Genomic DNA, 15,251 nt, shown 5'->3' with positions numbered 1-15,251 from the left:
CAAAAATACATAATACATAAATTTTGAGAGTGAGCTTCTCCATTTCACTCCCTATGAAGAAAAATCCCTGCACTTCAGAAGAGGCCATTTAAAAATCAAGATTAGTTTGCCAAATGAAGACGCTGGGATTGAAAATGCCAACTTGCTCAAACTCTGGAACATTTCCTCTTGAAAAAAAGATTTTTGAACACCCAGGATCCTTGCAAATAAACTGTAAAATATGCAGAACTACAGGACCATTTGGCCTAATTTATTAACACAAGCCAGAGAGCAACAGAGATTGCAGTGAAAATCTTCCATCACACCACATAAACTCTCGTCTGCATTTGAGAAATAATGTTGCAGAAACACTTCTAGCAATACAGCAAAACTTGGAATTTCTCTTCTTGAATGTTAAGTATTACTGAAAATTTAAACTGTTTATATTCAATCCATAAGAAAAACAGTCTGGTAGCCATTTTTCCAGGCTTTGAAAACAAATCAAAACAAAAAACCCCAAACCCATAAAACCCATCAGAAATAAAGCTCCTCTAAAATATAAAAGAGCAATAAATCTCAGAGTAAGGAGCAAAATTGTAAGGAATAAAAAAAATAACATCAGAGATTCTAAGCCTAAGAGCAAAAATCACGAACCGACAATTGGAAAGTTGTAAAACTCAGAGGCAAAATGTTGTATAACGAATGGAACAATGAACAGGTGAATGTTAACTGTAACAACAGGTAAGACTGTTTAGTTTTTCACCTGGGGGATTCCATTTTCTAATTTGCTAAGGGAGCTGGTTTTGGTTTTTAAACACAAACTCAGAATCTGAAGCTTTTGTAATGCTTGGATTTGGATGAAGGAAGATCCTTGAGTTTTATTATTTTTCAAATCATGGTTATAATCCTAGTGAATACTTCTGGAAAACTTGAATTCAGTTATGTTAGAAACAAGTATTCTGTACTTTGTATGCAGTCTTCGATGCGCTATTTACACATTTGAATATAAAAAGAGAACAATTAACAGACTTCTAAACTAAATATACTGGCCTGCATCTCTGCTTACCTCACTATCATGATGCTTCACAATCTGCAGTTCAAAGAATTCCTCCTCCTCTTCTGCAACAAGTGTAGCATCCCACCCACCTGCTTCTGGGTCATCAAGGTTGTCTTGGGAACTGAAGTCATCAGCTAGAAACAGAAGTGAGTGCAGAAGGTGAGGAGACACAAAGCAATTGTCCTTTTTAAAAATATCCAGCAAGTCATGAATTCACGTTTTCATCAGTAACTCCCCAGCTTGGCTACTTATACTCTATCTACAAAAGCAAATCTCTTGCATTGTTCCACTTCAAAAAGAATCCCATTTCAATAGAGAAAGTGTGCACACAGATTTGGGAACACAGACTCAAGTGTGCTTTATAAAGTCCTCTTTCTGTGGGACTCTCCCTCAGCTGTAAACATCCCCTCCTTGCCCACAGGTGTGTTTTCAGCGCTGCAGCTCAATCATACCAAGTATGTTGCTCATCTGGCATCACTTAGGTGGTGTGGGGTTTTCTTTTTAAATAAAGATAAGCTGATGGTTACACAAGTAAAATTACAGATCATGATTAAACAAACCCTTCATCTGGTTTCTGAGAAGCAGCTCAACCTCTTCTGGCTCAAGTCCCTCACCATGAATGATTAACTAGCTCCTCTCTGAAGCCATTTCATATACCGACGTGCTTTGTTAGATGAGCAAACCATAAATGTAAACAGCATTGCAGCAAAGACCTCCTCATAACAGGCAGAAGGCCACCTCCCCACTCTCACCTGATGCTTCTAACACATGTTAACCCCCTTTAAAACATCTTAAGAATTTGTTCAGCTGATGAGGCATTGCTGGCTCCCTGGATTACGCTGGGGTTGCTGCTTTCTTGGCTACAATTTCCCATCTTTGATAGAAATATCTGCTAAATACTTTGTTTGAACCGGATCTTGTATTTGGATGATTGGACCATACATTGTTTGAAAGAAACACACGATCACTCTCTGTAAACTAATTTGAGCTAACCATGCCACATTTTTTTGATATTTAGATCTTATTATCAGTGACTTCACGTTTTCTTCTGAGTCATCAGTAAAGAAATTACAGGATATAGCATCAGTGCTATATCCTTCTGAGAACTCAGAAAGAACATTCCCAACAATAATTTTTAGTTTACACTGCTATTGCCGTACACTCCCTTAGATGTACTCATTTTACTATTTCTATTTCAAATATGAAAAACATTGTAATTATGAAAATCTATGGTCCTCCCATATATAATGCTATTTTGAACATTAAACAATGTTTTAGTGAAAAACATGCACTCCCAAATTAATCCACCTGCCATTCCAGGCATGCCTTCATTTTATTAGCATGGTTAAATTCTATAATGCCTCTGGCTGTATAAAGTTTGTTTCAAAGCACCCTGTCATTTTAAGAACCACTTACCATTCAAGTCAAGGAAAATAACAGGAATGTGAGTTTCCATACCAGGCACTGGAGTCCTAAGACGGAAGACAGGGACAATGGTAGCATTTAAACTAACACAGATTTACCCAGCACATGTACCTTATGATACAAGCCCCAAGTACATTACGTTCAGAACAACTGCCATTTTAAGCCAGACTATTGATAACATTGGCAAACAGTTTTACTTTAATTTACAGATTCCAAGAGACTCAACTAAATTGGTATTTCTTTTATCCTAGCTGTCTCAGAATTACTATATTCTTTGACCTCTGCTTTCAGAGAGGTTTTCTCCCTCTAAAATGCTAATAGCAAAATTAAGTTTATTTACTCTGACACATACATTTATTAAATGCAACCCCCTCTGCATTAGTAATGGCAGTGAAGACAGCAGAGTGAAAATCACAGCATCCAGCGTCAAAGTTTTTAAACTAACATTGATGCTGCTACACTACACAGTTATTACTCTTTCTTACAAACCACACATATTTGAGAGTCAAAGCTGCTATTTAAGGTATCTTTCATGGAAGAAGGGGTAACATAGGTGGTGTTCTGTTTGTTTTTAAAACAAAATAGTCCTTGGCTAAGCACTTTAAGCTACACAACATTAATAAGGAAATAAAAATGTAACACGGAGCACGGAAGGCTTTAAGATTCCTTGTGGCAATCTTAGCTGTGAAAAAAGGCTGTAGCCATCTCAAGACAAACTTGGACTTGACGAACTTTATGGTGAACAAGAGCAGGAGTCTTCTGTAATATATATGGTGCTAAAATAACACTAAACATTTCCTCTGGTCTGAAAGTGTTCAAAACTAATTCTTCCTCAAGGAAGTTTCCTGCAGCTCCACTATTTTTCAGCCTAGTCCAACACTTTGATGTGAAGGCTGATGTGTTTCCAGCAAGCATTTGTCATTTTTATGTTTCAGAATTGCTAGCTTCAACAAACTTTAGCTTGAAACTCCATGACACTCAATTCCATCAATAAATACTGTTAGATGTTTGCTCAGAAAATTTTTTCACGAAGTTGAAAGCAACTGAAGACAAAAGATTTGAAGTGAAACAACTTTGCCTCCTTATCTACAGTTGTTATTCACAGCTGCTACAGTACAGCAGTCTCAAGTATAGTGTAGCTTACTATTTTTAATGTTTAGAAAATTACATGGAACACTTGCTGACTAAACAGACTGTGCTCAAACCAGGAGTGCAACAAAATGCTCCTGTAGATGCAGTATTATTATGACAGAGCAGCCTTTTAAGCGAATGAACTAGGTAATTAACATATTAGCTAATTTTTTAAAATGGTACGTGCAATGGTAATAAATATTGATCCTGTTTTTTCAGAAGGTCAGAATTACACTCTGATCAATAATAGTATCGTTTACTAAATACCATTTCTGAATTTCAGATAGACAGCCTAATAAAATAATTGAAGCAAGAGGCCTAATTTTAACAACTTTGCTCATATGGTGCACAGAGGCCAGATTAAGGAAAGCAAAAAATGGCAATGATCCAAGACAGGAACAGGCCATGCATCATTTTTACATTCATTCTTGCATATGGCAATGTATGTTCATACCACTCTGCTGGAGCTCCAGGAATCCCACTGCCAGCAGAAGGAACCATTACAGCATTCCTTTCTTCAGTGAGTGTTAGTCTCATCTCTAAAAGCTGTGCCTCCCGATCCGCATCATCTTCTGTTTTATCTGAAGAAGCAGGATGTTAGGCAGGACAATAGAGAGCATTTCTTATTCGGTGCCTTATCATGTCTCAGTGATCTTACACCAGCTATAACAGAATAAAACCTCACTCCGCTAAGATATTCAGCACACAAAGAAGAAATACACAGTATACAAGAACAATTTTATATAGGCTTCTCTAACTTTAGTTTCACTGAAAGTAAATTACTGGTGAGTTCAGAGATTCAACTCTCCATTAACTTATTTTATAAATTTTGCAATACATTAAGATAAAAAAATTAAGTGAGCATGCCTCAACATATCACTATTGTTACCTTTGTATTTTGTATTTTGCTTACCAGGCTTCCCAACCAGTTTTTGCAGTTGCTGATCAAGATACTCTTGCCGCTTTGTTAAAGCACACAGCCATTTCCGACGGAGCCTCTCCAAATCCCTATCCTGTAAAGAGGAAAGTAGTCATGATAAGTATTGGCCCGAGAAAGCCAAGGTTTCCTATTTGTGGCTTACACATTTCCTCAACACTTCTGCTCATCCTGTACCCAAGAAGAAAATAAGACACAGAGCAGACCTCCAACAAATCACTTAGCTCTTCTCTATTTTCTTTTGCACAGGACAACTTAAACAGAAACATAGAACAACTGAGGTTGGAAGGGACCTCTCTGGAGATTGTCTAGCCCAGCCCTGCTCTGTGCCCAAAGCAGGGTCAACCACAGCAGCTTGCTCAGGGCTATGTCCAGTTGAAATCTGAATATCAACACAGATGGAATCTCCACAACCTCTCCAAGTAACTTCTTATGTGAAGTGCAAACTCACTGCCTCTTTTCCATTAACTGGATACCACTGATAAGAGGTTGGATCTGTCCTCTTTACCCCTTTTCTCATTCACACACATTGACAAGATCCCATCTGAGTCTTTTCTTCTTCTCAAGGCTAAACAACCCCAGTTCTCTTAGCCTTCCTTCACAGGTCCAAATCCCTAACTTTCCACATCTTATTTGAATTAGTTTTGTTTGCCAGCTTGAGGCATCCTTCTCTAGCTGTTATTCTGTATTTCCCAGCTGAACAAACTGCATTTTATACATCTTTGCCCCCAAACTAGTCTAAAACTCACTAACTACTACCTTGTGGCAAAGCTGGAAACACCAGTCCTTATCCATCACTCAGTGTTCCCACTCAGTGTTTAGCAGCCTCATTTTAGCAATCCATCCCTGCCCTGCATCACATGACTGTCTCTAGTTCTGGCATTTGCAACTAGGCCTTTTAAAAATATTTCTTCTGAAGTGCTCATGTCCTTCAAAAAAAACCCCACCCGGTATCCTTAAGAACACTCAGTTCATTTGTCTCTTGTGTAGAAATGCTCAGAAATGATGAATGATACTCTACATGCAGTACGTTGGGTGCCACAAAGATGAGCTATCAGCTCCAGGATGCCTTCAGGCAAGCCTCTTTTACAGCTGTTCAGATGCATTCCACATCAAAGTATAACACATACTTTGTCATGAAAACTGGGTGGATGAAAGACTATAAACTACAGTTGTATTACTCAGCTGCAGACCCCTAAAGTATGCCAGAATCTATCAGAAAGCATTAAATATCTGGTTGCTCTCATTATACAAAGTTGAGATCTATAACAACAATGATGTGCTTTTGTAAAGTTATTCACAAGAAGATGAGAAAGGTATCACAGATATTGTATCTCATCAGCTCCCCTTTAAGACTCATGTTACTGTGACATTATATAGAAAAAAATAGTGTGATGTTTCCCTCTGTCTTTGGGCTTCAGGACCAGAATCCCCCTTCTTCGCCTAAGGGTTGGTGACCATGCAGTATACTCCAGATGTCTTACACATAGCACATTCATAATATGAAACAGCATAAAGTATTTGACTGCAACATTCAACACTGCTATGCCTATTCTTGTTCTCTATCAGGACAATCTCATAGAATCATAGAATGGTTTGGGTTGGAAGGGACCATAAAGCTCATCTAGTTCCAATCCCACTGCCACTGGCAGGGACACCTTCCACTTGACCAGCCCCATCTAACCTGGCCTTCAACACTGCCAGGGGTGGGGCAGCCACAGCTTCTCTGGGCAACCTGGGCCAGGGCCTCACCACCCTCACAGGGAAGAACTTCTGCCTAAAATCTCATCTCAATCTCTCCTTTGTCAGGTTAAAGCCATTCTCCCTTGCCCTATCCCTATGTGTCCTTGTCAAAAGCCCCTCTCCAGCTTTCCTGTCAGCCCCTTTGGGCACTGGAAGCTGCTCCAAGATTTCCCCGAAGCTTTCTTCTCCAGGCAAACCAACCTTGGACTAACTCAAACAGCTCCTTCTTATATTGGGGCTCCAGAGCTGGATGCAGGACTGCATGGAGTGTTCTTCACCAGAGCATAATGGGAGAATCTCTCCCTTGACCTGCTGATCACACTGCTAGTAATGCAGCCCAGGACACAGTTGGTTTCTGGGCTCAAGTGCACACTGGTGGGTCATGCTGAGTTTCTCATCAACCAATGCCCCCAAGTCTATCTATGCACGGCTGCTTTCAATACCGTAATTTGTCAAGAATGAAGATGCCTTCCCACAGAACACCAAAAGTGAAAAGTAATTGGATTTTGGTTTGGAAATACACATTAAGGGTTCTTGCTCTTTCTCTTCCACCTCTCTAATCCACCACCCAGCTTTGTAGCATAACAATCTACACACTTCTCAAGCTTCTAGTGTCTTCAGTAGACAGGTTCTCTGCATACCCAGCCAGTACAGCAAAGACAAAATACTGGTCCTCCTCTGAAGTGTTTTAATCTGAAATGCATGAGTTTGTAAAAACAAAAAGGATTCAAAAATTTTACCTGATAACTGTCCATTTCATCCTCTTCTTCCTAGGCCAAAACATACAAAACCATGCCATTAATTTTTTTTATAGCAGGATACACATTGAATGCAAAAGGTGTAACTATTTTAGCAAGTCTTACATAAAAGTCTGAGCTTAGCAATAGTATGATCACAGAATTAAAACACGACATCCCAAAGACTCACTGCTATCAGCTCATCCAGAACAATCCAACAATTATAATGGAAAAATGTCAGAGAGATATAGCTACTACAAATCTTTGTAATTGGAAGCAAGTGTAACACTTGAATTGCCCTAAGAAAGAAAGACGAGTATTAGTGAAACAACTTGAAACCTGTTGATCCTGCACAGCAAAGAAAAATGTGCTGGTATAAGACTTCAGTATCAATATTACAGCAACTACTGAAAAATCAGTCTGGCATAAAGGATTTGAGGTAAGCTTGCTGTAGCATCTACAGGGAAAAAGTTGTAAACATCTAAGCCAACTGTTGGGGAGTTTAAATAAGTGTGTCACACCAGGAGTTGCAATGTAGACTTTTGACATTTGGATTTCCATTATTTTCTGATAGGAGACACCACCTTTCATTCTCAACATTTATCACAAGCAGAGACACTTGCAGTAAGAGTAAGCAGAACTGCCACTCCTTCACAGTGGATGGAGAAGCAATGAGGGCTCCAGTCCTCATGGAGTTATTACTGATCTATTTAAGCAATAACAAGCCACTGGAGTCTACTTCTGTATATAATAATGAAAGCAAAAGCTTAGCTAAGCTAAAATGAAAAAGCCATATAGAAGAGCATTTTCTTAGTTCAAGATCTTTAGAAAATCTTTCATATTCCATAGATACTGATTTACTTGAGACAGAGAAATGTTAATAAGGGGACTAAATATCCAGGTGCTCAAGTCAGAAGGTTATTGTAAGATAGAGGACTAATAAAACATGGTTTTCAAAGCCCTTTCCCATGTGGGTTATCAGTGTCAGACACAACTCACTAGTCTCTCTTTCTCAAGCGGAGTTTAAGTCTTTCTTGAAAGAATGTGCTATTTTGTGGATTGCCAGCTCTGTCAGATACGGTTGAAACTGGTCAACAGATCAGGAATTCACTGGGGAAGAAACAGGGTGAGACAGACCGGATGTTCACCTGGGACTTGTCACCTTCTGAAACAGGCTCAAGGAGGCATATGTATGTTGCAGGTGTGTAATAGCTTTCAAATAAAATTTGCAAGAATCATTCACTCTTTCTTGATAGAGAAAAGTCTCTTAAAAAACTTGCTTCATTCAGGAGTAAAACAGAAACAACAGTTTACTTGTTTCATAGGACATGGGTATCAAAAACTGCTATGATTGAAAGGCAGCTACAAAAGCCTGAAGGTAAAATTGCTAGCAGAAGCATAATGGGAAGTGAAAGCAATAATCTGCCTAGGATGCTGCTGAAACATGAGATTTCTGCAAAGGAGGAAAAAATTGCCCTTTTCGTACCCCTGACACGCAAGGGGCAAGGGGCTGTTAAGGTTAGGAAACAACAAAAAAACTAACTACTTCAGACCTCAAAGAGAAAAACAATACTGATTAAGCTAAAAGACAGGAGCAGACACAGGCTGAATCACGGTCTGTCAACAGGGTAAACATTATGGAAAGCTGGAAGATGTCCCCAAAACTACCTCGTGTTTAGTTGGACTTGTCTCAAGCAGGGCAACTAATCAAACAAGTCTGGAGACTTGCTTGTGCTATTGCACCAGATTTTGGCTTGCTCACTTCGAGCAGTGACTAGATTTTAATGCAGCTGTTGGGGGAAGAAGTCAAACTGCACTAGAAACTGAAATAAAATAAATCAAATATACCTGCAGCTTAAGATGAGATGTAGCGCTTCTGGGGTTGTCAAACTGCTCAACATTTACTGTGGGTCAACAACTGGTTCATATAATTCTCACAGCTGTAGCTCAACACTGTTTGAATACACGTTGCACATAAAATTGCTGCCACATTTAATATTTGAAGTAAAACCTACCGGACAAACTCCTAATGAATTTTAGAAGCTTCAATGTTTTCTTTTTTGAATGGTGTGTTAAGGTTGTGCTGCTTTTAAGGACAGGAAAAAGATACCAAAACCAGAAAAGACACAGAATGTAGTCTTACAAACACTATTTCACTATGGAAAATGAAAAGATCTTCCACAACATTTTCAAAAAGACAGAGGTTTAGTTTCAAACTATCCTGACTAATCACAAAAACCACAGCCAAAGTAACTCTGCCAATTTTTCTTGATATTGCTTTATATGTTTAAGAAGTTGGTTTAAAAAAAAAGTCTAACAAAACCAAACTAAATCTTAAAATTAATGGAGCTGCCTCCAGCTGTCACACAGGACACCACTTTATGCTTTTACATGTCTTGGAAATAGCCACAGATGACAGAAAGTATTCACTCTTACCTGGTAACTTTCAGGTAGTTTTTGTGACTTGACATGTTTTATTTGAACACAGCCAATGCCAACAGATAATATGGATTCCTCCATCAGTGGCAAGGTCCCGGATTCCTGTACAGATCTCACTTCAACTTGAATTCGTCGAGACTGCCCCTGCCGAAAAAAACAATTGGAAATGCTCGGGAAAAGAGAATAACAAATACTAGAAGCTTAATGACAGAGAGACCTCTAGTGGCAGTTATTCGCAAGTACCATTATGTTTTTATTTTGTGAAGAACAAAGTGGTAAGCCCTGCGACCTCAGTGTCCCAGTGTTGAAGAGTTACCCTTCTGTTGCAAGGATTTGTTTCATAGGATTTATATATTTACAGAAAAATAAAAGTTCAGCATTCAGCAACTTCCCAGTTTACTTTTCTGGAGGATTTTTAAAACATACACTTATAGAAATTTATTTGTAATACTTCTAAAGGCAGGTGGGTCTCTTCCCCACCTATAAAAGAGGAGAAAAAAACAGTCTAATTTTGTGAGCTACTGGAATTTTAGTAAACTTGACTGAAAATTATTAACCCCTAGTGCTATCAGCGCAGCAAAGTAACTGGTCTTTATAAAACCCACAGGGGAAAAAAGATGGAAAAAAATCATCAAAGGAGTTGGGAAGTTTGGAGGTTCAGCTTGTATCTGACTTTTACTAATTCCTTGTGTTCTATGGGCATTTTGAAATGTTAACTACTCAGTTAAGCATTAACAATTTAATGTATGTAGAATTCAAAGAACAAAAGAGTGGTTGGCCAGAAGGATCAAATAAAGGCGAACTCTGAACCTCTTCAAAAAATTATGAAGTCCAGTTGAGACTGATGACTGTTCTAGCAGGTGCTACCCAGAACAGAACATAGCAAAAAGATTACCTGTAAGCATTGATCACCTTTAAATCTGAGCTTATGCACACTGGCAGTTTCACAAAACCCCGAGGGACTCCACTCTCTTCTACTTTTTGTCTGCTCTACACAATAACTTATTTTGTGTCCATCCCTTAACCATACAAAATAGCAGCTTCTTGGCTTTCCGCAGGCTCTTTTCACAGCCAAAATATATCTGCCTCCTTACCTGTCTGAGCTGGAAGATGCCTCCTGTGCACACATCCCTGGCAGAAGTCACCTCAACCGGGCAGTATTCCCCATTCTCATTCAACTCTAGAATTTGAACCCAGAGTTCTACTTTTCGCGTTACTTCACTCCACCTGCAAAATATGTCAAATATGCTTTCTATTTTTCTATTTTTTTTTTTTCCACAGAGAAAGAAGCAGCACAACCGATTAGCTCAGAATACAGACTGAAGAAGCAAAGGAACAAGTCAATATATGCACCATTTCTAAGTGTATATAATCATAGAATGGTTTGAACTGGAAAGGACCTTAAAGATCATCTAGTTCCAACCCCCCTTACATGGGCAAGGATTGGGTTACCAGCTGTACAGTTCTTATAATTTTACTAACAACTATTTCAGTCAAAAATCAGAAGTAAGCCTCTGCAATCCAAACCCCAGTTCCAATGCATTTTAAAATTTATGCTTTGAACTCAGCTACTGCCACAGAAGCCCAGCATGGTTAGTCCTATCAGAAGACAGTGTAATAAAATATGATGCTGTCTCACAAGCTTTCAAGATATAGGGCACTCTCCTGAATTTCAGGAACTCCTGTTGGAGCAAGCCCAGAGAAAGCAACAAAGATGCTGCGAGGTCTGGAGCACCTCTGCTATGGAGACAGGCTGAGAGAGCTGGGCTTGTTCAGCCTGGAGAAGGGAAAGCTCCAGGGAGACCTCAGAGTACCTTACAGTGCCTCCAAAGGGGCTGACAAGAAAGCTGGAGAGGGTCTTTTGACAAGAGCATGTAGGGACAGGACAAGAGGGAATGGCTTTAAACTGACAGAGGGGTGATTTAGATGAGATCTTAGGCAGAAGTTCTTCCCTGTGAGGGTGGTGAGACACTGGCACAGGTTACAGAGAGAAGCTGTGGCTGCCCCACATCCCTGGCAGTGTTGAAGGCCAGGTTGGATGGGGTTTGGAGCAACTTGGTCTAGTAGAAGGTGTCCCTGCCCCTGGCAGGGGGTTGGAGCCGGATGATCTTTAAGGTCTCTTCTCACTCAAACCATTCTATGGTTTTATAGCCTCTTTTTTCCATCTCCTCTTTGCCATATTTTCCCGACTTTTCTTTTAAATTTCCCTACATATAGCTTAATGTTCAGAGTGCTCAACACAAGTTCAGGCTGGAAGTAAAAAGGTAAATAATTGCCAATAAATTAAAGTGCAGAGCAGCCTTCTAATTGGAGAGGCAAATTAAGGAAAGCATTTAAGAGAATACTATTAAGCTTCCTTTGGGGACAACAAACAAGCAGCCCCCTTCAGTCTGAATTACCATACTGTTGCATATTTACTCCAACTCAAGTAATTAGCAACATGGCTCTTCCAGTGGCAGCACTACAGGGATGACATTTCATGGTCAAGAATGAATTGGAGTCAGACCTTGAATAAACATATCAGCATACAGTCAGGACAACCTCTTGCTGTTTTAGACTTGATAGCTCTTTCTGGAGCAATCTAGCATAACAATATAAAGGAAAATAATCAGCTTGCTCTTTTGTAAAACACAGATTGAGTTTGCCTAGATAAAAGGGGCTTCTAAGGCTTTCAAGTTTTACTACTAATTTGAAATAGGGATGGGCATTTCTCCTCTTTCACTTTTTCAAAGCCTACTGACACATTGCATGGTGGTTTTCCAATAGAGTCTACAATCTCAAAAACATGCTCAGTTGACTTCAGTTCAAAATTTGACTACTTATCTCAAACCTACCTCAGAACTGGGCAGCTGAGACAGGGATTTTCCTGAAAATTCTAAGCCAAGGATCTATTTTCCATATTTACCTGTCACGAAGGCTGCGTGTTTTGGCTTGAATTATTCCCAAATCCCACAGGGCTGGATTTTTTCGGTCACCACTCTGCTTGTGCCCATATACTTCTATTGCCAAAGCACCATCATAAAGATGCTCCATGAAGTCTTCGGAAATATTTACAGAAACTTCCTGTAAGTGACAAATTGTTGTTGACTGTGACTACACAATGACTTTTGCTTAGAGATTTATTGTCTTGACTTTAATATAAGCATGGAGTAAAGTCACCCTGGTCTCCAAGCCACAATATAAAGGAAAGAAAGAACTGTCACCTTCATTTGTAAAATCAGAAGGTAAGGCAATGATACATGATTTACTGAAGATTCGAGTCTATAAAGAGCTGAAAAATGACCGCACGCTGTTCCAAGTCATCATCTGATGGTTCCAAAAAAATTAAAATCATATTTTCTAATATTCAGTCAGAAAATCAAAACTCATCAGAAGGTATTGTATTTATTAAGAAATTATAAGCTGAATAAATTGCTCAGTGTAATAACAAATGACAAAGAATGAGAGGAGAACTCAGATAATTTGGCTGGGATTCATCTAAGCTGACTTCATCTATCTCTGTTAAAGATGCCTACACTCAGACAGTTGCTCCAAAGTCAATGGGAAGAAATGGTCTGTTCTAAGCTACGTGACTTAACTTTTTACTACTTTAATCTACTACATTAGGATAACAGGCATCATGTCCCAGGACTGGGACATTTCTCTCCACTACATCAGAGTCTAAAGTGATTCATGCTCAGCTGCATCTTTACTGTGGGTAAGCTAATATAAGTCTCTCTGCTGAACAGATTACTTGCCTTTATTAACCCACTTCATCTTCTGTGATTTCCACACAAGTGAACAATATAGAATAATCAAACTTATATGGACTCTGAAGATGTTTAAGTTCTTATTAAAAATGGTATTAGGGTATCAGCCTCATGAAATATTACAATGTGAGTGAAACTGCCTACAATTTCATTAATAAAATAGAAAAAGAAAAAAATACTTTACATTGCAGTGATCAAAGACAACCATGCACCGTGGCTCCTTGCTGACAGAGGACAAGGAAGGATCCACCTCAGGTGCAACATTGACTGGCTCCAGTTGATCCCAGAAAGTATATTTGCAGAACACAAAGTTGGAGAGATGCTGTGGCAAACCTGTAGCCTGAAGTATTTTAATCTAGAAAGGAGATGAGAAATGAAGGAAAAGCACTTATTCATTAGACATAGAATTAAAATATTTTCTGTTGGAACAATGTTGCTCTATATCCAAAGGATAACCAAAAACCCCAATAAACCAAACAAAATCAAACCACAAAACCCAAACCAAAACAAAAAAACCCTCACAAAATATGACTTTCTGCACCAACACACACGTGGCAATATTTTGAGTGCATTGGCTGACCATGGTCACTAGATGTCATCAGGCACATATTTCTTGGGAGTAAAAGCTAGAAGGATGAATTTTACAAACACACCAAAACATCTTGTTCGTTTTTAATGGTGAGATGCAACGAAAACATTGTCATTTAAGAAGGACACAATGAAAGTCTTGTAATTCTACCTAAACCTGGCTACTTTATCCTGAAAAATCCCTGTTTATTCTGTGATGCTAGAAACAACACAAAAATAAGCTCAACAATACAGAAGTAGCCTGTGCCCTCTTGTTCAAAATCAAGGCCGAATAGAAACCAAAATGTTTTGTATGTATCTTCTGATCTAAGTGAAGCCACTGTATTAACCATACTATTTAATAAACTTCTGTTCCCCATTTGTCAAGTTAAGATAAAATTAGACAGGCTTCTATAGTAAGGCAGCACTCAAGATCCTCAGGAGGATATGTTTCCTGCAACAATATCCCATACTGCTTGCAAGCACTTGGAGCTCTGTGGGACAGGAAAAAACATAAAAAGGAATACAACTGCCCCCAAATTGTTCATTTTGTCCAGAAGCCAGGGTACCATTCCCTCCTAGTGCTTTTTGCCTCTCTCTTTTCTTAGCTGTAGCTTAGCCTATCCTGTGTTTTACTACAACGTGAAACTGCTAGTAAACACTTTCCTTTTATTATTGACAATAATAAATACACCTGTATGTATTTCACAAACTAATATTTAGAGAGAGAAATGCTGAGAATGATTCACAGAACAATGGGAGTTTATCAGGTTCTGACTCCTTTTGAATTAGTGTAGCTCTAATCCTAGAGCACAGATCTTTCATTTCCAATACTATAATGAACTTTATGGGCATATAGTTTAATACCTTGAAGACTTAAAGAAAATAAATAAATAAATCATGGAGACTGAAAGGAACAAACCCCATCCAGTTATCTTGTATTATTTTAGCCACCCCAGAAATAAAATTCCATGAGAAAACACAGCAGCGCTTCAGGACAAACACTGGGACCCAGGTCATTACATAAGGCCATGAAACAAATACAGCAAAAGTATTAAACTCTGTGCATACAACTGAATCATTAGGTACAGCTAAATTATTTGCCCTATTTTTATTATTTGTTACTCCTGAAACATCAATACAATTTCATATACTCAATCAATGAGTACAAAGACAGGACTCTGCCTCTGTGGCTGCATACTGGAAGCAAACATGATACACAAGGTTCCAAAGAGACATCTAAGGTCCAGAAGCCAACAAACCAGGGACTTCTTTAACATTTAAGACTTTGGATGGAAAGAGAGAAAGTTGCTCATAGGTTGGGATATAACTGGAACTCACCCTGCAGACAAGCTTTCTCTCCTGAACATCATTTTCATTTGAATAGTCTGGACTATCCTCACCTCCAACCAACCTGTCGTCTATCTCTCCACTAACTCGAACAACTTCAACGTGGAGACGACCTGATACCTGATAAAAAAAAGAGT

At 38.9% G+C, this 15,251-nt stretch overlaps 1 protein-coding gene across 8 annotated transcripts in view; it reads right to left on the bottom strand.

Moving 5' to 3' along the window:
- KIF13B (kinesin family member 13B) overlaps positions 1-15,251 on the bottom strand; it is a 134,196-nt gene that overhangs the window by 34,325 nt on the left and 84,620 nt on the right. For all 8 annotated transcript variants that reach the window (XM_062618526.1, XM_062618530.1, XM_062618533.1 and 5 more), the window contains exons 21-30: positions 15,106-15,234; positions 13,382-13,552; positions 12,354-12,511; positions 10,543-10,675; positions 9,446-9,592; positions 7,013-7,042; positions 4,506-4,605; positions 4,047-4,173; positions 2,453-2,508; positions 1,046-1,170 (exon numbers count right to left, since the gene is read on the bottom strand). In XM_062618526.1, coding sequence (XP_062474510.1) covers positions 1,046-1,170; positions 2,453-2,508; positions 4,047-4,173; positions 4,506-4,605; positions 7,013-7,042; positions 9,446-9,592; positions 10,543-10,675; positions 12,354-12,511; positions 13,382-13,552; positions 15,106-15,234 — 1,176 coding nt within the window. The remainder of the gene's footprint in view (positions 1-1,045; positions 1,171-2,452; positions 2,509-4,046; positions 4,174-4,505; positions 4,606-7,012; positions 7,043-9,445; positions 9,593-10,542; positions 10,676-12,353; positions 12,512-13,381; positions 13,553-15,105; positions 15,235-15,251) is intronic.

The sequence above is a fragment of the Pezoporus occidentalis genome, unplaced genomic scaffold (assembly GCF_034315485.1).
Source record: "Pezoporus occidentalis ecotype Australia unplaced genomic scaffold, CSIRO_AGI_Poc_V1 ctg201, whole genome shotgun sequence".
Taxonomy (NCBI): domain Eukaryota; kingdom Metazoa; phylum Chordata; class Aves; order Psittaciformes; family Psittacidae; genus Pezoporus; species Pezoporus occidentalis.
This window is presented reverse-complemented; position numbering and strand designations above follow the sequence as displayed.